Below are 26,469 nucleotides of genomic sequence, written 5' to 3' on the forward strand. Positions count from 1 at the left end.
GAAGAACCAAAACACTTTTCAGGCCAGATGAAGCAGCTTCACACGTGACTTGGTTGATATATATGTAACTATCCATGTTTATTATGGGAAACAAAGGGTGGAGTGAGACCAGTTCCAATGCAAAATTAAGAAATGCTAAATATAAATAAATGAGGAGTGATTTGTATTGATTCTCCATTGCCACAAATTCCACATTGTCATTCAGCTCTATGCTTCTCTCCAGAAAGGCATTTTTCAAAATTGACAGTGCCTAACAAAATGTGCATACCTAGGCCTGCAGGGAGTGTGAACTTTCTATACTGCCTGCTTGCTCTTGCAGGGTTTCAGCAGACTTCGTGCTCTAACAAATGGATTAATGTCTTGTTTCTGTTTGTTCTCTCTCCTTGGTGTAGCTCCAAGTGCCCCTCCTCAGTCTGTTACTGTCCTGACAGTTGGAAACCACAACAGCACGAGCATCAGCATCTCCTGGGATCCTCCCCCTCCAGATCACCAAAATGGAGTCATCCAGGAGTATAAGGTAGGAATGATGTCTAATGGAAGGGTTGTGAATTTAAGGAAACAGCCTGCTTGAACAGTAGCCACGTTTATGGATTTAGATTCTGACATCTTTTACAGCTGCCCTTGTAATTATATGGAGAAAGAGGACTGACTGCTTATGGATTTTTTTTTTTTTTAAAGCAGTACTACTGTTATATTAAAAATAAAAAATACCATGGAAGAGAGATGTAATTTCCAGCTAGTTTACAGTACTTCTCTTTCTTACTTTTCCCTGCTGTGGAAGGAAAGAAGAGGAGTTTTTTGTTAAGGGCTTCTGTACTCTAAAGACAAGCAGTGAAGTCCCTGTCTTAGGATGCCTTTAATCTGGCAGAAAAGCTAGCAGGAAAGATACCTTTTCTTTCCCCTGCAAAAATGCTACTCTTAACACTTCAAGGGCAAAGTCAAGGACTGTGGCTCTGGGAGAATACAAGGCTTCTTCTAAGTACTATTTCTGTCAAGCTTCACAACTTAAAATGCTGGCTTGTTTGCTCTGAGGAACAGGTTGAACAGAACTACTCTATCCAGAGTTTGTTACATGAGAGTTGTTTCCATTGGGCTGTACATTCTTTTTCTTTGTTGCTATGATAGCTCAAAGTATCCACTCCTTTTATATTATCTTTAAATTTTGTTGTAGTCTATAATTCCACACTGAGATCACTTTGGCACAAGTATATTTTGCCAACATGAAAGAAATGCGGTGTTATTGGGTTGGAGAACTATGGAGAAGATGACTGGGCAAGGTTCAGCATTATGGCAGGCTTGTGACCATGGAGCACACTGCTTGGTAAATCAGCCTTGCTGTGGCTGACCTATACAGCAAGTGTGAAATTTTTAATTGAAATAGTGCAGGGCAGCTTTCTTGCTGCTTTCCACAAAGGTTGGAAGTGGTGGGTGCAGCTTATTTCACACAGAAAGGTGTAATTTTTTTGGCCATGGGGTACCTTGAGGGAACACAGCATGAAGAAGGGAGAAGGTGCTTGACTTTTAAATCAACTAATTGGTTCAACTTCTTCCACCTTTTTGCCTGGTCAGAGGGATGCAGTAAATACAATATTTATGTTTAGCACAGGGCTTCCTTTGTTTTGCTTTCAGTCAATATCAAGATTTATTAATCCCAGTATTTTATTGATCTAATTTTCATATCAATTAATAATTATCTCTTGGCTTAATTAATCTTGGTCCTGACTCTAATATAAAGTCAATATAAATCGTCAAGGGCTTACAAGCAAATAAGTAAAGTACATTCCTAAACCACAGAATATGTAGATATGAAACAAAGAGGGCTGATGGTTAATAAAAGCCATGTTCCAGGTGAGTGCTCAGACCTCTGGGCTGTGTATAAAAACAGCTGGAGTCACTACCTATTACATCCCTTCTGTGTTAGATTAGGTGGCTGCCTGATTAGTGAGCTGGCTGCTGGGACTGTGCTGCAGTTTAATATTTCCCTGAGCAAAAAATGTCTGATGAGGTTTCACAGTGCAGTATCTGACAAATTGAAAGTAGATCTGTTGATTCTACTTCAAGCATAGGAGCACCTGTAAATTAATTTATTAATTAAATGCCTTTAATTAATGGCATCTCATAGCTGCTGTAAACTAAGACCAGGACAGATAAGGAGAAAAGGAATGAATGCAACAGTTTCTCACCCTAATTCATTCTTGCCTGCGAATCAGATCTCATTGAGCTTAGGAAAACAGAGGAGTTTTTTTTCCCTTCAAATCTTTCTCAGTGTTTCACAGGAAAAAAAGAGGAAAAAAAAAAGAGAAGATGTGATAAAACACTAAGCAGGGTCAAAAATAAGGGTAAAGATAGCATTGATGTTGCTTAGATGCATCAGTTGGTTGCTGACAGTGGTTCCAGCAGTAGTGCTTTCTTCTGCTATTATTGTTATGTGAGTGTACATGTGATGTATTTGTGCATTGATTTTCTTGAGAGGTTGTAAATGCATTTTTAAATAGTACAGAAGCAGTATATGCAGATAACATTAACTGAAGAAGTATCCCTAGAAGGTCTTGGTTTTGAAACCTCTTTGGAGAAGCCTATGAAAAAATAGCAGAGATAGCAGATGTAGCACTTTGAAATCATAGAGAGTTCTCATCACAAAATGCCAGTCGAGATTATAGGGTGGTGTTCCTGCTTATTAATTAGATAGTAATTGAATCAGGAAGTGATATCTGGATTCCTAAACAATGTAAGTAATCACAAAGGCAGCAGTAAAAAGTGAGTCTGTACTTCCATTTCATAAATTCCAAAGGAAGTTGGAAAGAATTTTGAAAATTGTTTGTTCTTTAGTTCTTTAAGAAGTGTTTTAACCTGTTCTCATGTTATTTGCTGTCTTTTTGCTATTCAGTGGAAAATCTGAAAGGAAAAAATGTGGGTTTTTTAAAGGACAGGTTTGGTGGTAATCATGTTACTGAACAAGATTTTAGTTAATGTAAAACATCTTTTTCACTTGGATGATCTGGTCTGGGCTTCTAAGAAGTGTAACCACAGAATTTGCATTCCATGGAGAGCCAGAGTCCAGAGAGTTATTTGCATGCAGTTTTTGCAGCTGGCTTGGTCCTGTGCTGATCTGGCAGAGTTTGCTGAGCTAAATCCATTCTAATTTCAGCTATTCCCGGACAGTGCCACTGTTAAGAAGCCTGAAATAAGTGATTGTCATGAAATGCTTTGATATGTCATATCTATGCACGATTGTGTGAGTGTGAAGAATTTCACCTATTTTAACACATCGACTTTTGTCCCAGATCTGGTGCCTAGGTAATGAGACTCGATTTCATATCAACAAAACAGTAGATGCAGCCATTCGGTCTGTAGTAATAGGTGGCCTGTATCCAGGTATTCAGTACCGCGTGGAAGTTGCTGCAAGCACCAGTGCAGGTGTGGGAGTAAAAAGTGAGCCACAGCCCATAATAATTGGTAAGTGATTGTCTGTTCTGTTGTTTTGTTTTGCCTGTTTTGTTGTTTTTTTTTTTCTTTCAGAAATGCTTTCATAAATCACTTCTGGAAGCGTAAAAATCCACGGAGCAAAAGATAAGATTTGAATAGAGCTGGTTAGTTACCTTTTAATGTCCCACTGCCTGCTGATGTTGTGTCTTCCCTTCATGCAGAGTTCTTGTAGCCAATGGAGGGAAGTATGTTCCCAAGACATAAAAGAAAATGCAGATTGTCTAGTGGAACTGGCTTAATGTGGTTTTTTTAATGAATTTACCACTTCTGCAACTTGACGGATTTATGGAACTAACAGCCTGAGCTCCCTTTTCCCTCTGCTAAGATGACTGTAATATTGCCTTATTCATCCCTTTGGTGCCTAAGGCACTGTTTATGGTTGTTTTCTGAACATTTGAAGTCAGTGTTTCTCAGGTATCCCAAGCAGACAAGTGTCCTCTGACAAAGAGTAAGTGGCCTTTAGACAAAATAGAGAGCAAAGGTAGCATTATAATCCCTGCCTTTGAAATGGTCATTTCTTAGTAGTGATTTCCATGCAGAATTGATTTCCTGACCTGAGGGAAACACAGATTCTGTTTCTTCTGAAATTTTTCCTAAGTATAAAACATAAAGGCAGGAACAATATGGAAGAATAGGAGAAGTAACCATAATTAGCAAACCTGAACTGAGCTATGCAAAGCAGTACCTCCTTTGAGTGCTTAATACAGGAATTCTGTTGCTTTTATCTGTATGACCTAATTTAGTTATTACTTGAATATACTTTTGTTTGTTTGTGGGACTTCTGTTGTTACTAAATATTTTCTTTCTAGAAAATGTTGTCAACACACCATCCCAAAGATGGACTATTCTGTGTAGACCTTTAGAAAAGTCCATCCCCTAAGCATTGCTTAAATGTTTAATGATATTCGGGTTTCCCACTCATCAAAACAGAAACTAGAGTACTTCAACTTTGAATATATTGTCACTGGAGACAGAAATACAAGAGTAGAGGTGAAGGTAGCACTGGTTTTAGAAAAAGGCAACCAAAGATACGCCAAAGAAAAGAGGGGAAAAAAGATTTCTAGCACTGAAAGTAAGAAATCACCTAATAGGATTGGATATTGGACCTCTGTGTCAATAATTGATATTGTAAGACTAGTCTGTCACTGCATCCACTTTGAGCAGGACCTCCTTTTATTATTTCACTAAGGAAATAATTTAACTAGGCACTACACTTATTCCAGCAAAGCACATAAGTGTGTTGCATTTTAAGTACATGAGTAGCCTTGTGTCATTTAATATGAGGTAAACTTGCACCAAAGGTCTTCATTGGATGATTCCCAGAATATTCAGCCTCACATCTGGGTACAGCCCTTCATCCTGAATTTTTCCTTACAAAAAAAAAATGACTGGTATAATCAAGAGTTAAATGTGCAGAGGTCTGTATTGCTGCCAGAAGAGGGAAAGGGATGTTAGGGTGTAAATAAAGTAAGAAAAGACAAAAATTGGTTGGCATTTAGAGACTTAATTTTATCTCATTAATCTTAGTGATATTTATTTGTTCCTAAAATGATCCCAGAATATCTGCTTCAACAAGTCTGTCTGGTGGCATCTTTGCACATTTAAGAGTCTTTTGCATTAAAAGTAAAGGAGAGTACTTTCTGTTTGGGTTATATTTCTGTCCTCATTTCCCTTTTGGTGTCCCAAAGCTGGATGTGGTTACTATATATATGGTCTGTCTCCCTTTTCTTTAGACCCCCTTTTTTATTATTAATTGCTGAGAGCTATTTCTCAGACTATAAATTTGCTTGATAAAGGCAGCAGGGTTTAAGTGATACCATTTCTGGAAAACTTGAGTTGGTACCATTCAGTGTTTGACTGGGAATCAAAAACATAAAACAGGTATTTTTTTTTTTAAGTAAATGAAAAAAACTAATTGGATGGATTAAAAATGAGCTAATGAATAAACCTCAAAACATCTTAATGCATGTGAAAACATTAATGAATGATTGTATTATAATGGAGTCCTATATGGCCTGGTGATTAGCTATACTATTGAACAGCTTGCAAACAGAATGGACAACTCCAGAAAATCTGAATTATGGACAGAGAAGGTCAGTGATGCAGAAGAATTAAGCTATGTTTCTAAGCATTGCAACTTTCATTGTCATGAAATACAGAGTCCAGTGTATAAAAAAGGAAAATATTATTCTTAAATACAGGATTTATTCTTTTAAGAAGGTATTTTCTTAAAATAACTGTTTTTCCTGGTGGATAATCAATTACTGGCTTCCCAGAGCAGTTCTAGATAACAGACCTGTGACAATCCAGAAAATAAAACCTGGAGAATATGGAGCAGTAGGAGGTATATTATTTCTTTAGTTAGAAATTGTCTCACTGTTACAGGAATGCTGTGCCCATACTTCAAGCAGGATGTTGAAAAATTTTATGGAACACTAAAAGAGAATCAAGAATAAAATTTTTATGATCATTAATGATATGCTAAAAATTTTTCTGCTGGAGAAACAGAAACAAAAATGGAGATAACAGCAATGTTGGTTAATGCCATAGCTATTATTTCTCCTCATCAGTTGGCCTGTTCACTCTTACATTCCATCATTGGTATAATAATATGAGGAACAGCTGCAAACTTTCACAGTAATAGGTACAATCGAATCTGATGTGTCTAATTAATTTTTGGTCCAACAAATTAGTTTTGTTCTTCATTACTCTCCAATGGGAGGAAGACATTATATTTCATTATGTTTTTGTCTTCGGGAACAATGGAGCGTTACAGGTCGCACACTTCCCTTGTCTATGTTCTAATTAGTTGAACTGACAGCATTGTTACAGAAACACCTGCAGTATATGAAATAGTACTACACTGGTACCTTGGATGACATATTTATTACTTCTGCTTAAATATTATATAAAGAAGTATAAAAGTAATGCCTTTTGTTTCCCCAACCCCCAACGCTTATATTAATTTCATCAAACGTCAGCGGGTAACATTCATCTGTATCCATTTATTTTTCCGTCATCAAATTCACAAAGCATATGTTATTTTGACATTTAAATGAATTATTACTTTTGCAGTTGTAATTGCGAGGCACAGAAGGGTAAGAGCAAGCAGCCAGACTGCAAACTTGAGAAGCTAATTTGGAGACAGATTGCATCTTCCCCTAGAAGAGAGGGAGAGAGTAAAGCCCACTGAAAGCTCTCCACAGGCTCTCTGTGGTTTGCTCTCACATTCTCCATTTTAGAAAGACTGGTTTCTGACTTTACAGAAGAAGATGGGATCCTCAGATGTTTTGGAGGCTTTTCTGGACAGAGCTTGTACTTTTCTTGAGTCCAGGAGCATCACCTCCCAAAGTCAGTCTCTCGAAGCACATCCCTGCCTGCTCTTCTTCATGGCAGCACAGCTGCCTCTGAAGCAGTGCCAAAATTACCTGTTTCCCCACCATCCCACTGCTTTGGTCTCTCCTCCAAAGGGCACAGAAATTAGCTCCAAGTTAATGGCAATTAAAGCAACACCGATTCCAATGCTGATTTCTACTAGAAAACCAATTGTGGTCCTGGAAGAGCATGCCATAGAGTGCCTCCTTCTATTAGTTTTACTCACAGCCCTTCCTCTTTCAGCACTGGGGTGCACCTAAAGCTGGTTCCATGGGCATTAAAAACAGGGGAAAATCAGATAAAAGGAGCCACCGCTGTCTCCCTTCTTTTCTTTGTCACAAGTGCTCACTCAGTTCCATTCTCCCTTACTGCATCAGAACTGGAAACCACTGGGCCTTTGGCAGAGGTAAGACAAGAGAGGAGAGCACGGGAAAGGACAGCTGCAGCTCCCAGGCCCTAGTATTAGTAGAGCTCACCAGCGTGGCCACTGTAGACTGATACATGACACCAGTACTGGTGTACTGCCTTTTTATCCAGACAGGCCTAGTCTGTCAGCATCCTTCCACGGGACCTATTTTGCTTGCGGGAAGCCCGTTTTGTTTCTTGCCCAGAACGACTGAAAGCAAGCCAAGCTCCAGCACAGTTTTAACAGTCTGTTTGCAGAAGCAGACGGTCATCAGTACTAAATATTGACATGGTGCTGAAAGAGAGAAAGCTTAATAAACCCCCCGAGATCATCAGCAGTGTGACAGCAATGTGGTGCAGCGCATCACGGTCCTTCCCGAGTAACTCAGCTCTGAACACCATCGAGGGCCTGAAGCTGCATCTTGACTGGGCAGAGCCAGTCCCCGAGGGAGTGGGGCAGGGAGGGCATGCTCAGCCCAACAGGCTCTCCATGAGGGATCCCCATTGGCAACTTGGCTCTGGGTCACCTGCAGAGAGTTGTCTGTGGAACAAAACTGGAAGTGTCAGAATTCTCACATCTGTTTTAGCCAGTGACCCTCTTTGGTGGCTTTAGGCTGAAGCCAGCAAGCTGGTCTGTTGAAAGAAGTGAGTGGTAAATCTAACCATTGCTGAACTATAGAAGAGAAATACGTCCTGTTTTCACAGCAAGGCATAATGATACAATACTTTTAATAATTTCCTCTGAATGACCATTTCAGTGTTTTATTGAAATATTCGACTACCTTTATATGTGTGTGATAGACTTTCAAAATTGAGAATCATAGTGTTTCTATCTTTTTTGCTTCAGTAGAATAGCTACTCTTGCAGCTCCTCAGCATGCATAGAGGCATCTGGTGATATTACATAAACATTTCAAGGATTGAGCTATATAAATGATTTTACTGGAAAAGATGGATAATATTTCACGAATTTCAGAACTGCAGATGTGGGCAGTTTATATCAAATGTACATGGAATCAATATTCATAGGGGGGTTTTTTGCAGAAAAATATGTTCTGCATTTCCTAATTTTAAAACTAACTATTTTTGACAAGGGGAGATTTGAAGTAGAGAAGTGCTGGTCCTAGAACTATATACTTTAGCATTTCCTGAATTTCCATTCAGATTTTTATGATCATTTGTTTTCCAGCCAGACATCAAACTTTTTCTTTTGAAAAAATTCCCTTTTTAGAGAAAGGGGGGGGGGGGGGGGGGAAAGGAAGCATCTACTGGAATTTACAGTTTTCTAATGTAATGTAGAATTTAAGATCCTATATAGTAATTTTTGATGCATGTCACTTTCATTGGGGTTCCACGTAATAATTATTTCTTACAGGTTAATGTTAAGAATTTGTCATGCATATTGTATGTCAAAAAAAATAGCATCTGTTGCTGTGATTGCTTAGAGTTTGCAGTTAACTGTGTGTTTTTCTGCTTTGTTTCAAAGCTGGTGCGCTTAGAATTTGTACGGATTGTTTTCCCCATGAAATAATTTCTGGAAAATACACTTTATATTTGATTTCAAATTTGGAAACTCTAGCATTCAGGGAAAATAAATGAGTTAAGTAAGAATTTTTGGCATGCTGACGGCAATGAGAGAAGAAACTGTCTTCTGATGTTGTAGCATATTTTGTATTTGGATTTCTCATTTGGAAAAAGCTATTTATTGACTACTTGATTTATTTTTTATTTGTTTCCTATAATCCATTTTCTCGTTATTGCATCCTGTCTGTAATTATGTGAAAACAAACCAACAAGTATGTATATTGTATATAAAAAAAAAAAAGCTCTGGATTTACATCTGTTAGATTACTTGAGAGTGGACTGTAGATCTATCTTTTCAAATATATGTTTGCAAAATGGCTATGGATTTACTCTCTAGAAACACTGGGTTTCTGGTGTGCATTGCTACTCCTTAAAGTTCTTCTACTGTGGATAATTCTTTTGAGGTCCATTCCTTTTTTTTTTCCCCCCTAATTTTCATTTGCAGTCCTTGCTTCCTGTCTGTGTTACAGAATCCATAATAACCACATTCCTGTGAATTTCTTTGGTGCAGGAGGCCGTAATGAAGTTGTCATCACCGAAAATAACAACAGCATAACTGAGCAAATCACTGATGTTGTCAAACAGCCTGCCTTTATAGCTGGCATCGGTGGGGCATGTTGGGTGATTCTGATGGGTTTCAGCATCTGGCTCTACTGGCGAAGAAAGAAGAGGAAGGGGCTCAGCAATTATGCTGGTAAGAACAGGAGCTTTATTACCATCTCATCAGGTGAAGAGAACAGGGACTGTTAAACCTACTTAAAAAACACGTTGAACTTCCAGCAAAAGTGTCCTGGGTGAACTTTGTGTGCTTGTTTTTAATGTATGCTGTGAAACTGCTGTTGTATGAGAAGCTTTAAATGCACTGCTCGGTACCACATTTCATCATTATCATAAGACAGTATTTTTACATCTCCAGCACATCTAGCATTAAAGAAAAAAGAAAAGCACAAGGAGGATTAGCTATACCTCTTGTTCCTTGCTCAGAAGGCACTCTGTTAACAGTGCAGATCTACTCGTATGTTCAAATACGAACTAGACTAGACCCTCATAAGGAAGGTTAGAGAGTATTTGGTCTTCTCCTTAATTCCCATGCATTTCCATGTCCCTGAAGCCATGTGCATGGGAAATAAATGGAGGTGCTTAATCAGTGACTTCATACCTATAGCTGGAAGAGTGATGTGTTAGACAGAGAAGTGTGGTCAAAATTTACTTACGGCAGAAACCATAAAAAGTTTTGTCTTTGAGGTAGAACATGTTGGAATGTCCTCTTGTACCAAATGTTTCTTCCAGTTTCAACTTAATTTTTGAAAACTATGTTTGGAAAAATAAATACACTTACCAAATGAAAATATTTCATCTTTCTCCAACCTCCTTGTTTTGTGTATTCAGCTTTTCAGGATTCTTATGAATTTTTAGGAAGTCAAGTGAATGCCCATAAATCTGAAGGTCACTCTGAAGCCTAATTTAACACACAAACCCCCCCTGTTCTTCAGGTATCAGGACAGGTTCTCTAGAAGTGCTTATTAACATTTAAAAAGAGAAAACATTTTCTTTTTGAGAAAGATTTGCCCAGTTGAGGACACAGCATATTTAATGTTGACATTTTATCACACAAGCGCTCTTCTATGACAAGTTATCACATATGAACCTGAGGACACAGGTTCCCTAAGTGGCTGAGCATCTCTAACTCCTTGCCAAAACCCCACATTTATTCACAGCCAAAATGTCCTCCTCAGCTTAGCATTAGCCATCATGAGACTCCTCAGTGTCCTGACTGGGCTCACTAAACCAGAAGGAAACTATCTCATGCTGTTTTCAATCCTTCCTGCTTAGTGAAACAGGGCAGGTCAAGAAAACATGAGATGAGCAGTGGAGGACAAGAGGAAGGAGAGCAGTGGCTTTTGGACCTTCTTGGTTTCTGGGGAACCTCATCTTGTGTCACCATGTGACTTCTGACATTCATGGGTTGCGCATTTTCGATTTTTTTTTTTTCTTTCCTTTAACTTCCTTTAACTCAGTGACTTTTACTCTCTGAGAGGTAGGGTGTTGTTAACTGAGAAACTAGTATCTCTCACACACACCTATAGATGTGTTTCTATGAAATATCATTCTAGATCCCAAGATTTTTCATACTAAAGGACAGCTGGGCTGTTATTCCTCTTAGGAAAGAGTCCTACATAGAGTTTTGGACACAAGCTGAAATTAGTCTTTTCTTAAAAAGGAGAATTATTAGCCCTGTATGTGAGTTGACATATTGGGGGGGAGCAGGGGAGAATTGAGAGCAAGTCTTTTATACATTTAAATGCATAGCTGTGAGTAATTATAATAGTCGTAATAAACTGTGTCTCCTGCAACTCATTCCTTCTCATGATGTTTGCTGCATCTAAGTGTGATGTGACCATTGCATCATGAAATTGTGTATGCTTTCAGCAAGGAATGTAGATAACAGATCATGCTTCAAAATTCATCCTAATGTTTTCAACTCGGAGAACAGCATGTCCACACAGAGAGTCTTCAAATGTGACTGTTGAAATTCACTGCTCATCTTTCCGGCCATCGTCTCTCATTGGCTGCTGGCTGGTTAGTGCTTTAAGCTCAGCTGCAATGTCCTGCTCATGATATTCAACTACAGCTTGAGTAAACTCCAGAGGAAACTGGTGCCCTGCAGTTAGCGCTTTTTCTCAGGGTGTGTAACTCACAATGTGTTTGCTTTCTTGTTTTGCAGTTCAGTCCTTCACCTTCACCCCTGCAGGTACTGTCCATTAGTCTGTCTCTTACTTCACCAACACATCGCTGCAAACATTAGCTATCTAAGTGTTTATGAACATGTGAGATATGCAGAATCAAAACCAAATACAAGGAGAAATACTTTGGCTGCCTATCTGTGATAAAAATGTAGTATTTATTTCCCTAGTGATCCAAGGGGAACATAATAAAATCTGCCACCATTAATGACTCTGTCATTGTAATTCTGCATACTTACTCATCTAATTCCTTGAGATAATGCAGCTTTGAAAGTAATTTGCAGGACAAGATGCTTGAACTAGCTTACCATAAACAAGCATTAGTCATATATAACTGAATTTTGATTTTAAAGCTAAAGTATCCTGAACATTTTTGCAGTGGAGTAATGGAACTTTCTTCCACTTTAGCTCTTAGCTATGCATATGTTTGCTTTACTGTGAGGTGTTCAGATCTTCAGGCAACCTAGTGATTAACTGATGCACTGATTTCCTTTACAGGGATTTTGGAATTGAAGTATTTTGTTTTTTTCTGACTACCCAGTTCAAAGCTGGTATCCTATTTTTTGTATCTTAAAAAAGATAGCATACGGTAGACCATTATCATAAACAGGATTAAAGATATGTGAAGGATAAACGAAGTGTGGCTGAAAATGCAGGTTGCAAACAGCTTGTTCAACATATGGATAGCCAGGAAAAATAGAGTATAGAATTAATAGTAATAATGGATACAAATAAATAGCTTCTGCTCTCATACCTAATTGCAGCATTTAAAAACTTAAAAATAATTGTACCTCAGTGTTACAGTATAAAAGACTGATAAATCTGATCATTTTCCAGCAGAAGTCTGTAAAGTATTCTGTGTGTAGTTTGGCCCCTCAGTTTCATTTACCAAAGCTGTCTCCTCTTCTGTCCTCTCTGCCATCCATGTGATAGAGTCCAGTCTTCCCACTGCACTGCTGAACCAGTCCTCCTGCTCAGGTAGCTGCTTTCTCACTCTTGCTTGTCTTCAGCCATAGCTTGTGTGTTTACCTTAGCAGGAAAGGGCAAATGACTGTCAGGACAGAGGAGAGAAGGTGATGGAGTCTGCCCCAAGGGCCTGTGACATTGTGAGAGAGAAGTGTCCTTGTGGAAAAGCCCTGGGGGCTCAGGATTGCTCCTCTAGCTCCCAGGCAGGTATGGCCAAGTTAGTGCAAGTAGTGGCACAACACTTCCTAACCTAAATGCTTTACTGGCTTTTCTTTGAGAGACAACGTAGGGGTTTTTTCCAAAATTAAATAATTCATCTTTGTGTTTGGTTCCTATAACTATGCCACTGTCAGTTGTCTTTAAACACAACTTTCCATGGTGTTTGTAGCATACATTGGCATGTGCTGGAGCCACAGTGACTGTGCATGATTTAATGCTCTTGATCCACATGTGCTGGATAACTAGGATATGTCAGAGGCACTGCCAAAAATGTGCTTTTTTAAAGGTAGTTCTGACATCTTGTGGACTTCCTAGAACTAAAACAGCCCATAGTTTTGTTTCCTGGCCTATCATCATTTCTGGAGGCACTGAGAACTAAGTCATCCAGTAGTCATGTCCAAAAAAACAATCATTAATTTAAAAAAAAATCTTCTTTCAGACAGAACATAGTCCATATTTTTTATCTTTATATCTAGAGTTCCATAAGAAACTTTGTTAATTCTCTAGTATTTGAATTTGCCATTGGTAATATATAATTTAGACAAATGTATCTGTGCTTCTGGGAGTTAGTCACTCACAACTGTGTGTTGTTCCCTTCAAAGTTATGATTCATAAATGGTTTGGTTTTAGATATAATTATTTAGAGAGAGGTATGTAGCTTTCAGAATCCCATCAGAGACAGCTGTCAATGAAGTTTTACTAAAGATGAATTTATCCTAATATACTCAGATTTTAGAAGGTGCACAACTTTTGTTCAGACGTCTGCTTTAAATCCTTCAGAGAGTTGCAGAACATGCACATTTGATTGTATGATAAAGAGAAATGAATCTTTTAATGGAACATCCATATACTTACTTTGTTTCGCACACAAAACAAAGCCTCCATTATTTCTGATGTGAATACTTTTTGGTTTGTTTTTCTTCAGCTGTATTTGCCTGTATGTAGAACTTAGAACACCAAAAGTAGTTGTTCAAAAGTCTGGATCCTGCAGTTTTATAATTACTTGCTAAAAATATTCTTTCAGGTAATTTTCAGATTATGGGTCATTCACTAGGATCATTTGTTATTTGCATTCTGTTATTAGGAGCCTAAGATGTATAATTTCTGCAGTGAGACTAAGCTACTGTAACACTCCATGTAGGAGAAGAGCAAATAGCAAATGTCAGGCAATTGGTGACGATTTGTGTCAGAGAAGAATAACTGAGTTCAATTCATTAAGCTTTCTGTCTTTGTGAACATATTCATAAGCACTGAGAGATTGCTCAGATGGTCACAAGTAAAGTGACATTGAAAATCGCAGCTAAATCTTTTTGGTTCCTTTCAGTTGAACTGACTCCAGTGGTTACTGAGCCACAATTCCGTACATCACTTCCCTTTCCCCCATCATGGCTCATCAGGCATTGATTCTCAGTAGTATCAATACTGCAAGACATATGATAAGCTAATATGTTTGTTAGACTACTATTGATAAGTAGCAGTGTCATCAGCTGCAGCTGTACCAGAACTATACATTGTTGTGGCCATGACATACTATCAACAACCCCAAGTCTGGCACAGAAACAGTAAATACAAGTGTTACTACTTTTCAGCCATCACTTCTGTAATGAAAAGATAGATACTTTTGTGAGTTTCTGTGAAAGCTAAGGTACTGGGGTTTTTATGGTATTTTTCTGGTTAGACTTTACTTGGACAATTGCCTTGATATAAACATGCATGATGGGCTTGCACAAGATACAAAGATAGATGGCACAAAAGAGATATCTGAACACTTCTTGTATAACAGATGAATTATTTCAATGCTGTATTAGAGTGACAAAACAGAATTTGTTTATTTATCTCTTTATCTTTCCTGTGCCCTCAAACTTGTGCCAATACCCACTCACTTGAATACTCAGGTGTTTTCAAGTGTCTAGGCCATCAGCCATGCAAAAAAAGAGTAAATATGTATTTTCACTTATGAGTAGATAAGCTTATTTAGTGACTAGTGCTCCTTGGGATTAAAGATTTCACAGAACTGAATAAACAAAAACCAAATTAAAAATAGATAGAGAATCATGAAATGCTGTGCATTTTATGTGCAACTCCTGAAACTGTTAAATGTGGATAAACTGTATGACAGAATCATCCAAAGGTAGACAGAAGATTTGATGGAATTTTTATGTGCTGATTATCTGTTCTGAGTTAATGCTTATTAAAAGAGGATTAATCTACATTCATATTTGAGAAACAGCTTATCAGAAAAAGGAATGAGACTTGGCTGGCAACATTAAAGTTTTCATTTGCAGTAGGAAAATGTGGCCTACTAGAGATAGGCATACAGAAAGCTTTCTAAAGCTTTTTAAGGCTTTCTTGCCTCAGAATGTCGACTTACTATACATTCATATTTTTCCAGTTCTAGCAGGCATGAAGATTAAGTTTAACCTTGTCAGATAATATTAGTAAATGGTTTTGGTACCTCCTTATATATTTAATAAAAAGCGTCTGAAAAGCTCCTTAACATATGCTGGTTTTCATACAAATATATGCAATATAATTTCCCGAAATATTTATGCATTTAAAATGCACTTTGGATTATATTTCTGCATTTTTACAGTCCTTGAAGTATAAGCTGGTGGGGATTCCTTCAAAATCTTTCTATGCAGGGGTTATTTTTTCATCTTCTTCTGAAAACCAATCTCATCCCTGCAGGTCTTCAGCCTTTCTAAGAACATATATCAGATGCAAAGAGCTGTTTTGCTTCCTTGGTGATAAAAAGCAAGGGAGATGGGTGGGTCAGTGATAGGGACATCCTTCCCTTCCTCCTCTTGCATTGCCCCTTGAAATTGCTCTGCTGCTTTTTGAAGTGGAGGCAGGATAAATAAAGCCAGCTGTCTGTGTGTTTTATTTTCACAGTGACATCTACAAGCCTGCATTGCATTAAGTCTGCTTCTATTCAGGCGTTTAGACTTGTTTTGTAATTGCAGAAATCAAACTGCAGGCAAAAATGCTGACAAAATGTATGGCAGGGATGATAAACACAGTGCTTGTGTTGGCAGCCTGACCGTATCTTCTGTTGTTAGCTGTCTTTCCTTTCACAACACTGATGCTAAAAGAAAGGCACCTTCTCTATCCAGCCTTAGGTAGCCCATTCATGGATGGCATCAGGAATAGGTTTTGTTGGGTTTTTTTCTGTAGCATCCTGGTGACATGTCCACGCTTCAAGAGGAATTTTGGCACGCTTAATTAATATTCCAGAACCTCTTCCACCAAGCATAGTAAATAACTATAATATTTCCTTGTTTGTTTTCTCACTGCACACATTGGTATACGGGGTGGAGGGTAAAGGAAAGAACCTGTATTCCCTCCCAGTTCCATACACATCACATAAGCACAGTCTTCCCCAGGAAAAACAGTGTCACTGCAAGATAGGTTCTTTTTTTTTTTAATAAACTAAGCTGAACCTTTATTCTAAAAACAGTGCTTTTATTGGGAGGGTGTGAGATTAATGTAGGCAAAAAAAAAACCAAACCAAAACAAGAAGTAGTTCCTACCACAAGGATACACAGGTAGAAGAAAAAGGAGCAAATGCTGTGATACTTGTCTCTTCTCAACAATCTCATATGCCACAGCCAACCTGCAGCAACTGTGGCTCTAGCAGTGAGATTTTGGTGCCATGTCTTCCCAATATGTTTCTCACAGCTTGCCTTGGAGTTTTCCCATCCCTGACTACCCAGAAAATAAAATGTGTCAGGCAAACATTGCTGCAATCTCCTACTAGCTCCTCCATTTTAGCTTTGCTCTATAAAGGTACACAAGGGATATAAATATTTTGAAGACCACAAATACTGTTGGATTTTTTTTTTCCATATGATATGCGAAGTTAAAATCTCACGCACCTGTATGTGCTACACGATTGGTGACAAAATAACTTCAAAATTATTTCTGGTGGATGATAATCTGAAAAAGAGCATTAATCCCAAGCATTTTTTAGAAAATATGTTTTACTGGAATTCCCTTAAATCTGTAAACTTTATTATTATGGGTTGTTACCAAATTAGCCTTTGCTTCTCATTCTCCTTATTTCTTGTCACTTTGCAAAATGCAGAAAGTTGAAGAAATCAAGTACTAAATTTGAAGGGGAAGAGGAGAAAGGAAACAACATCTAATGTACTTTTGACTGAGATACTTTGAAACAGCCAGGCAGTGCCCACATTTTTGCATATTCATGATAGTTACACCACTTCAGATTATTTACTTTTAAGCAATGAGTGATACAGTCATTTGACAGCCTGTTAGAGAAAGTAGCGTTGGCTCTAAAATTAATTACCTGCAGTGTATTACCATGTCTTGTTTTTTGATAGCAGACTTTTATTTAATACTTTTCATACTTGCATTTTGATTTTCTTTTCATTAATTGGTTTGATTACATCCTTTCAAAATTCAGCTGTTAACCATTTTGATGTGACATATGACTGCAGTGATTTTCTGATATTGATATTAGTCTGCTCTGCAGTGAAGGATAATTAATCACCCTACCCAAGCACTCTTCCAGCAGAGCTTCCAGAGGGCCAGTTTTGTCCCCTTTGCTGAATGTAGACTGTGAAATTGTCCTAGGAGTTAATAAAGTGACAAGGATTCTATAAGGTATCAGAAGTATTTTCGCAGTGGATTTATGCCATTGCTAATTCTTTCAATGATCACAGAATTCCTATTGGGTGTAGTAATTTTGTCTGATTAGAATAGTGTATAATACCCTAATTCTGAATTAGTGTAGTTTGGACCAATACTTGGAAAATCTTGCAAATATTCTCGGAGCTATAATTTAACTATGGAAATGTATGTCTTACAAAGGTAAATAGTATTTCCAAACCAAGACCTATTTTAAAATAATCTGGCCACAGACTTTTCCATTCCTCTTTGAAATTCAAACCCTCATCTTGTCAGAGGCCTGTAAGGATGCAGGTGTCCAGGACATTGATATAATTTAATAGTCTGCCTTATCTATGCTTGACAATAAATAATGGGATATTGCCACTGAGGACCAGAGTAGTCTGTTGGCCTTGACTCAAAATATTTGCCAGTGCTTCAAAAAGGAGCATCAAATGTTGTCAATTAGCACCTCACCAGTAATGTGGGTTTACCTGTATTGCCCTGAAATGTAATCCTGTTAATAAGATAGATAAGGAAGAGGCTGGTTTTTGTCAAACACCCATGAATGGAGACACAAAATGTGTATGGAAGACTGGAAACACTTTTCTTCCCAGTGACACTGGCATGTATGCATTTATGTGTGGCTGCTGGTTCTTAAAACTCTTCTTCTGATGGAAATGGTGCAGCTGTATGATTTTTTTCCATCCCTTCATCTGTAATAGAGCTGCCACCTCTTTCCCAGGACTGTTTGTCCTGGGAAATGGCATATTTGTTTGGTGACATTATATTACTGCATTATGACATGATGTTATTAACTCACTGGTGCAATGTCATTATGTACTGAAGCAAAAGCATGCCAAGAAACAATTTCATCACATGGCTCGGTCTTGCAAGGCAAAGCCATATGAAGGGACCTGTGGTAAATTCAGGCCTTTTGCCCAGATGGCTGGTTTGCCTTCCAAGCTACAGAGCAAGTTGGTGTCAGTCAGTAACGTGCAGTGAAATCCTGAACAAACTGTAACCCTGATGTGCTTGATCCTGTTCTTATAATTTCTGTACTTTATTGAGTGATGATGCCAAGAAGCCTCCTATCTTGGACACTGAGCAGTTTGAATTGTTACTTTTAATTATTACTAATTGATTTTTTCCCTGTCTTATATGTGTGTGCTTGTGTGTGTGTGTATGTTTGTTTGTTTTGTTTTCTCCCAACCAAAACACAGTCACTTTCCAAAGAGGAGATGGAGGACTAATGAGCAATGGAAGGTATGTTTCTTTGTATAAAGGTCTTTCCATTGTATTTATTTTTAAAATTAGGGATCTGAAACATGCACTTGGGTCATAACAGATCACTGGGAAAACTGACAACACTAGGAGGAGTTAAGTAGCTTACCACAGGGTTTAATGACCTATCTGTTGTGCACTTTGTAGGAATCAAGCCCAGATGTTTCATATCTCCCAGATGCCCTGGAAGAAATGAGTAGTAAATATCACAAAGAATGTGTTCATTTGTTATCAGGATGTTTATTGCATTAATTAGACATTAGCAAATGAAGTTGCTGTTGTTTAAGACTCCTTATTGGCTCCCCCTAAATTGCTGTGAGTGAACAATTACAGTTAATCGATCATGAAATAAATGATTCATGGATGATGAATAGGCTGTAGATTGATAGGACTGGATTCCACAACTTTGGCTACTCAATTGAAATTGATAAAAGCTGATAACGGGCCCATATATCCTCATCTATTTTCCCTTTGCCAATATGGAGATTGTAATTAGGCCCTGGTAATAACTTCCAATCTCCTGTTTAATCAATATTTTAGCAAAAAGAGATTAGGCCTAATGAGAGCAAGTAGATGTGGCGAGAACATGGCCGGGCCTTATTGTCGTTTCCATGGAAACTGATGTTTCTCTTAGGGATTGTGCCAGGCAGGGGTCTATAAAGTACAATGATCGGAGATGTTGCTCCAACTTCATGAGTGCTTTAATAACCTAGAAAAGCTGCAGAACTGCGGATGGCTTTTTGTTTTCATTTGGGGAAAGGGGGGGGCGCCTGCAGGAAATTATTTGTTTTCCCTGTTAAATACAAATACAAACAATCCACCTGCCTTGCTAAATTTCCCTGTTTATCCTGGGGTGAGAGAGATATGGCACCTTATGGCCCGAGTGTGCCTTCTCTTTCACGTGCTCGCTGTTTGGTGCTGCTCTCAAAGCTGGAAATTAGAGGGATATAAAAGCCATACCTTAGTGGCAGATAGAGATAGCTGTGGACTTTCCATTAATCCTACTCAAACCTGTTTGCCTCTAAACCATCCAAGAGTGCTCAAAGAAAGAGTTACCAGCCTGTAGATGACAGGCATGCATTTGGGATGCAAGGGAAGGAAGAAATAGTAGCCCAAAGTCCTGGAAATGGCTGATATGGAGCAATCAGTTTGAGTGATGGCTCCCTTGAGGTGGTAATTTATCATGCAGCCCTGTTGTAGGATCCCGTGATGGTGCTGCCTAACTCCTGTTTCACACAGACAACGGAGTTCATTTGGATTCTGGCAGAGTCACGACGGCTGCCTAGTCCCACTTCTACTGACAAAGTTGATTTGTATATAACCTTAATTAACTGCTCAAGGTCTTTAAATCATCCAAGGCTACACAATTTTAAATTGAAATAAATTAAAGTCTTCTAAATTGTTAGTTACCTGTGGTGTTAGGAGAACAGTGATATGGCTCGTTTGATCACTGGTTGTCTCACAGATGTTGTAATTTTAAATATACATGTATATATTTGTATGTATATCTCTTTTTCTTATTCTGCTTCAGTCGACCAGGTCTCTTGAATGCAAGTGACCCCAGTTATCCTTGGCTTGCAGACTCCTGGCCTGCCACAAGTCTGCCAGTAAACAACAGCACTAGTGGACCCAATGATCTTGGCAATTTTGGTCGTGGAGGTAGGTTTCCTTTTATTATTTCACCATATAGTATACAATAGGCTCCCATTAGTTAACATTTATGATAAATACTGTGTGATGTTTTTATCCTTGTAGTTCTATGTGTGATTCTAGATTTGACTGAAAATTTACTTTAAAATGTTAGTTTTGCTCTGTTGCTTTTTACTTATTTAAAAGGTAGGTCTAGTTTTTAATTTACCCCACAGTGGTGAGCCAGGGTCTGCTTATGATCTAAAGAGAAATGTATCTGTTGCTCAACCTTATTCCCTTTTGTGTGGAGATAAGCAATCTGCTGGGCAGGGGAATATAGCCAGGGAAAAAAGATGTCCATAAGAGCAGAGGAAAACTGGGGGGACGCAGGAAGGATGTTCCTTCAGCAGAACAGGAGAACACTGTTGCTGTCACCTTACCCATCCTCTTCCTACTGAGGGCCTGCTCTCAGTTTCAAGCATAATCCATGAAGAATTATGGATTCTTCAAGAATTAAGGAAAGTCACCAACTTTCTTTCACTTTGGAGAAAAGAATATACAAAGGGGACCTATTTAGATTTTTTCATGGGTTTGCTTCCATTTTGAATTGAGGGAGGACCTTTGGGGAGATGAGGTAATGATTTATTATTACGATGATGAATCTTTAGAGGGGTTATTTTCTGTCAAATATTTTACTCAAATGGGAATTTCAAGAATGGGAATTTGAAAAGTCTTAGTAATATTCACATCTCTCTGTTAGTCCCTTGGTTTCTGTGATAGCACAGCTAGTTCTGCATAGTGGTGTTCAGAACAAGACTTCCTAATGTAAATGAGCATATAAATATTTTTAAGACATGAATAGGTAAACAAAAATCAAGAAAACCTTATATATCAAAAATGCATTAAAATGAAGAGAAAAATCTATAAAACCATCAAAGTGATAAATGTGAAAAGAATTCAGTTTTGAACTGTACCAGAACCTGCTTCTGAAAATCATCCCTCATATCAGTTATACATTCCCATGCAAAGTCTCTTGCCTGTGGTTTGACTACTGTGACTTCAAATTACAACAAAACACACTAGATTTATATTCTATATAAAAATGTTGTAAAGCTCTTGTCATACAAAACTATTTAAAAGTAAGCAAAACTTTTGATAATATTTAGAAGGCAACTGAATATCTGCCAGGTTCTTTGTTGTGAATATCTTGAAAATAAAACCCTTCAGTACTTTTCCATCTTTTCTTAAGCTCACATAATACAGAAAAATTACCGTTTTCTTTTAGCATTTGGCTCTACATGACAGAAATTGGAAGCATGTTTTGAAGTTTTTGGCCTCAGTGTGGATGAGGCATAGGTCCAAATTTGTGCAAGAGATAAAACAGTTACATTTTGAAATTCAGCAGCTTAATTCCACCCATGATCTTTACAGTTGAGCTCACAATTTTATTCTGGCTGATTTGGGACCACTTGTCCCTATCTGTTTCAGTAGCTGAGATTGGATGTTTCTGCATTAAAGATGGACTGAAAGTCAGATGTCTTTCAACAGATATATATAGAGAATATTAACATTACAGAGAGAACTCTTACTGGTTAAAAGATCTATGATAATATAAAAGGTCTGTAAGCATTTTAAAAACAGTAAAGTGCCAATCAATCACTGGAAAGTCAGAAGCTGAGGCAAGCAGTTCTGACATTGCCCTTAAAAGTGAGATCCATGTTATGTCCCAGATAGGCATGTGAGAGCAAGGCTGTGAGTGGGAAGCACAGGTTGGAGCTGGAGTCATGTAAGGCCACAAAATGGTACTGCATCTCCTGAGGCAGCAAGAAAGAGCTTCCCTCTGGAAGTACTTCGGCGCTATTTCATTTATCTCAAGAATTACAAAATAAGTTGGATTTTGGAGAGTTCTGGGGAAAGCATCCAGTGGGAAATGCGTGTTCAACTTTGGTCTGAAATGTACACTGTGGGTTTTTTTGCTATGACAGCTTGGTGGGAAAATCACACTTGACTTTTACTAGGTGATTATGGCACTTTGTAAAACGGCAGTTTAATAGCTCTTTGAGTGCTTAATGCATACATCTCACTGAGGTCAAAAAAGTAATCCATGGTTGTACTGAAAATTCCCAGAATGTCTGGAGAACCTCAGCTTATTGGTAAGAAAGACTGAAAGTTCTTGGCTGGTGGAGAGCTATGCAACTTTCCTTTCAAGTGTGTGCAGTGTATCATTCTCCATTTTAAAATGACTGTATAGAGATGATACCTCTTCATTCTTGCCAGAAATGTGCTCTAAAAGACAGATGTATGTCTGAGTACTTGAGAGATGAGCATTTAGATAGTTTTTACTTCCCTAAGTCTGCAAATCCAACACAGACAGGTTGAGCTGAATTTGCTTCACTTTATACATCAACAACAGAATTTATTTACTAAACTTCAAGCCATTATACTTTGACGAAACCAATTGTGGAAAGGAAAAATCTTCGTACTGTGGATGAAAGAAAGATGGACTGCATTTGTCTCTCACATCTCATTCTGTATTTGGACATAGATGTCTTTCTGTTTGTGTACAGCCCCTAGAAAGCACATTGCATGTGTGCAGATAGATGGTAATAAACCTGATTTTGAAATATGAGCTGTAGTTTGCATTAATTGTAATTTTTTTGCACTTACAACTTATCTGCAGTTCTAAGTTAATACAATTAAGATCTTTTAAATACTTGATTGTGTCCATTTCCCTATTGTCTGCAAAACCAGATCATGCTGATAGACCCAAATTTAATCTCTGTTTCTGCAGTGTCTCTGCTGAGCACTTGTTATTGCTGTATTTATTGTTAGTATTATGTTGCTGCCCTGAGACTGCAGATGTTATTAGGGTCCATATTAAAATATTCACTGTTGCACACATGAATGTAACAGAAAATAGTTCTGTGATCTAAATGTTCATCCCAGGGAAAAAAAAAACAACACACAACCAAACCACACCAAAACAAACAAACCAACCAAAACAATGGGAGGAGACAATGGTGTCACAGCTCATTGCTGGATAAGTCTTTGAGACAGTGAGAGAACAGCTGTATTCCTTGAGGTTTCACAAAACCCCCATCTGAGTCTGAAACTGAGCCTAAGCCCTTGTCTAGGTGCAAGAATCATCTTTTCTTTTTGGGGCTCAAGGTATATCCAAATTGGCTGTGATCCCTAGAATGGGATGTGAACATCCTCACTGTGGGAGTGTGCATTATCTCAAGTGTGATCTAACAGTTGGAATCCATATCTGCCATCTGCCTGTAGAAAGAAAATGGAATATAAATGATGCTTTTAAAATTTTTTTTAACAAGTACATCCCAGAATTGATTCAACTTTTCAGAGTCTAAATAAATTGTAAAAATAGTACCATTTGATATATTGACCTCTGAGATAGAGAAGGAAAAGGATTATCTGCTGAGCTGTGGTTCTTCTTGGAACATCATGCCAGTCATCATTAGATTCTTCACACATCAGTAATCTCAGTTTCTAGATCTAGTATTCCACCAACAAAGGTCACTTCAGTGTTTAGTAAGGAGAGAGATTGCCAATCTATCTGATTAAATATATAAACTACACCGTGTGTTATGATTCAAAAGATGTAGCAAAGTCAACAGATATTTAGTTAAATATGTTGTACTGTTCTTCAGGTAAATGTACTGGAATATTTGAACAAGTTGTTCTCTGTTATTAACACTGCTTTACCATTTTTACCACTTTTAAATCCTTCAGAATAACAGATTTTCTTTCACATACCAGGAACAACTTGGTCTTGTCATGTTTTTCTTTGTGGAAAAGGAGAAATGTACTAGCTAATGTCAAAAAGAAAATTTTGTTTTGTGCTGATGCACAAAACTTCAAGGAAATCAAGGTGATGCCCTTAAAAAATTACTTTGAGGGCTTTGGCATCCATACAAGAGTTTTTCTACATATTTTCTCAGAAAGTTCCCTCTATGATTTGTAAATTCTCTCCTTTCATCATTTCCCTGAAGCCCAGACAGCTTCATTGGTTCTGACATAGAATGAACAATTGAAAACATTCTTTAGGAGAGAAATATTCCAAACTTCACTTTCAAGCTGAAGGTATGGAGAAAAAAAAAAAAAAAAAAAAGATGGTTTTAGGCAGTGAGACGTGAAGGACAAGTGGTAGGCCTGTCACAGATGCTGATAGCTTGGCGATGGTTGTACATCATCTTCCCTTCGTTGGCTCATGGACCTGTCTCGGCTGAAATGCAAACGTGCAAAATGACACATTTATTTCTCATCTTAAACCTTGATACTTTCAGGCTTCGTGTACATCAATGATTTGTTTCATTCCCCTGTGTTCACCACAGATGTGCTGCCACCAGTGCCAGGGCAAGGAGATAAAACTGCTACTATGCTTTCTGATGGAGCCATTTACAGCAGCATCGACTTCACCACGAAAACCAGTTACAACAGTTCCAGCCAAATAACGCAAGCTACACCATATGCCACCACCCAGATACTGCATTCCAACAGCATCCATGAGCTGGCTGTCGATTTACCTGATCCTCAGTGGAAAAGCTCAATTCAGCAAAAAAATGACCTGATGGGATTTGGTTACTCTCTCCCAGACCAAGGCAAAGGCAACAATGGTAATTACAGCTCTTATTTTCCAGAGACCTTGGTTTTGTACTGTATCATCCGTGCATGAATTAGAACATTCTTTTTAGTTGTGTGAGATACTGTTCATATTTACCCTAACTAATGCTAACATTCCTTGCATGCACGCTGAATGTCATACAATCACAAAACACGTCGTCCTGTGCTTTTATTCCTCTTTGTCCTGTGCTAATCACCAAGCCATCTGCCCTCCATCAGGCTAGGCTAGGTGTGCCTTTAAAAATAAGTAAGTTAAAAACTGCCACCCCACCGCATCTGCTGTTGACTTGCTAACTGCATGTGTTGCATGTGCTTGTGCTGTCGACTAATCCCACGATGCCACTGTGACCTTTGCCGTTTAACCCTTAGCCTTGCTTTACATCCCTGACTACCGGGTGGCTGAGGGACTGGCTAATAGATTGCCACACAACCAGTCACAGGATTTCAGCACCACCAGCTCCCACAACAGCTCTGAAAGGAGTGGCAGCCTCTCAGGTTGGTTCCACCGCCGTGGGCAGGGGAGTGAGGGACGGAGGGGTGTTGGCGAGCGGCTCGCCGCGGAGGCGGAAAGACCTCCCAGGCACAGCTTGAGAATTCCCATGAGAGTGCCTGCCCGCTAGTAAACACTGGAAAATATGAAGTTTCATTGGAACAGCAGAGAACACTGTCACATGGGCCTCTACTTAAAAAAAAAAAAAGGAAGTTTTTTGGCAAAACCTATTTGGAGGTAACTGGAGATTCCTCCCAGGTGGTGCTTGTCGGTGCAATTGCCAGCCTTGCCTTGTCACATCCCTTCCCTGACAGCACAGTTTGTGGGGCAAATGTATTTCTGCACCCATCCTCAGTTTATAGGCCTCCCCACACTGAACGTCATGAGGAGAGTAATATTTTTGTTGAGTGCTTAACAGATCCCCCACTCCCATGAGCTATTTCTAGATGCTGTTCTTCAGTGAAGCAGCTCAGAAATAATTGTAGGGCCCTGAACGATGACTGGGGTTTCAACAAATTGTGCCAAGCCTGCATACAAACAGGATGTAAATTTGATGTGTGTGCTGCATGTTCTATTGGAAACATGATGCATTTTCATCAGATGAAAATGACTGTAGTACATGTGGTTGTGTATTATATTTAAACACACCTTTTTCCTGATTTCTTTAATTTTGCTTACTTGTTGCTCATGTTATGTATAACTGTCTTTTTTTTTATTTCAAAACAAAAACTGAAAAGGCAGCAATTAAAAACCTCTGAATTCCCTTAACTGAAATATGAGAGAGCTGAAGGGACTTAACCTTGATATTCATTCTATATCTGTAGCCTTTTGAATTTCCTTTTTAAGCTGGAACAATTGTAACAGTAACAGACCAAATCTAGAAATTACTTCTTTATGTCAATTTAAATTACTATTCAAATTGAATCTTGAGATTAGAAGCCTATAATCATTGGCCCATAGCTCAAATAGCCAAATGTGTTTGCAAGTCTTGTGTTCTCAAGGGGGAGTATTAGCTGATTTG

General features: G+C 38.3%; 1 protein-coding gene across 5 annotated transcripts in view; it reads left to right on the forward strand.

The window, feature by feature from the left end:
• The window catches only part of ROBO2 (roundabout guidance receptor 2), a 1,041,091-nt gene that overhangs the window by 968,382 nt on the left and 46,240 nt on the right, over nt 1–26,469 (forward strand). For 4 of the 5 annotated variants that reach the window (XM_064642976.1, XM_064642985.1, XM_064643013.1 and 1 more), the window contains 8 exons: nt 393–517; nt 3,285–3,456; nt 9,361–9,543; nt 11,575–11,601; nt 18,628–18,670; nt 20,220–20,347; nt 24,670–24,951; nt 25,328–25,453. In XM_064642976.1, the coding sequence (XP_064499046.1) occupies nt 393–517; nt 3,285–3,456; nt 9,361–9,543; nt 11,575–11,601; nt 18,628–18,670; nt 20,220–20,347; nt 24,670–24,951; nt 25,328–25,453 (1,086 nt within the window). The remainder of the gene's footprint in view (nt 1–392; nt 518–3,284; nt 3,457–9,360; nt 9,544–11,574; nt 11,602–18,627; nt 18,671–20,219; nt 20,348–24,669; nt 24,952–25,327; nt 25,454–26,469) is intronic. The other variant, XM_064642994.1, reaches the window with a different exon arrangement.

Source organism: Pseudopipra pipra, chromosome 2 (genome assembly GCF_036250125.1).
Source record: "Pseudopipra pipra isolate bDixPip1 chromosome 2, bDixPip1.hap1, whole genome shotgun sequence".
In the NCBI taxonomy this organism is placed as follows: Eukaryota; Metazoa; Chordata; class Aves; order Passeriformes; family Pipridae; genus Pseudopipra; species Pseudopipra pipra.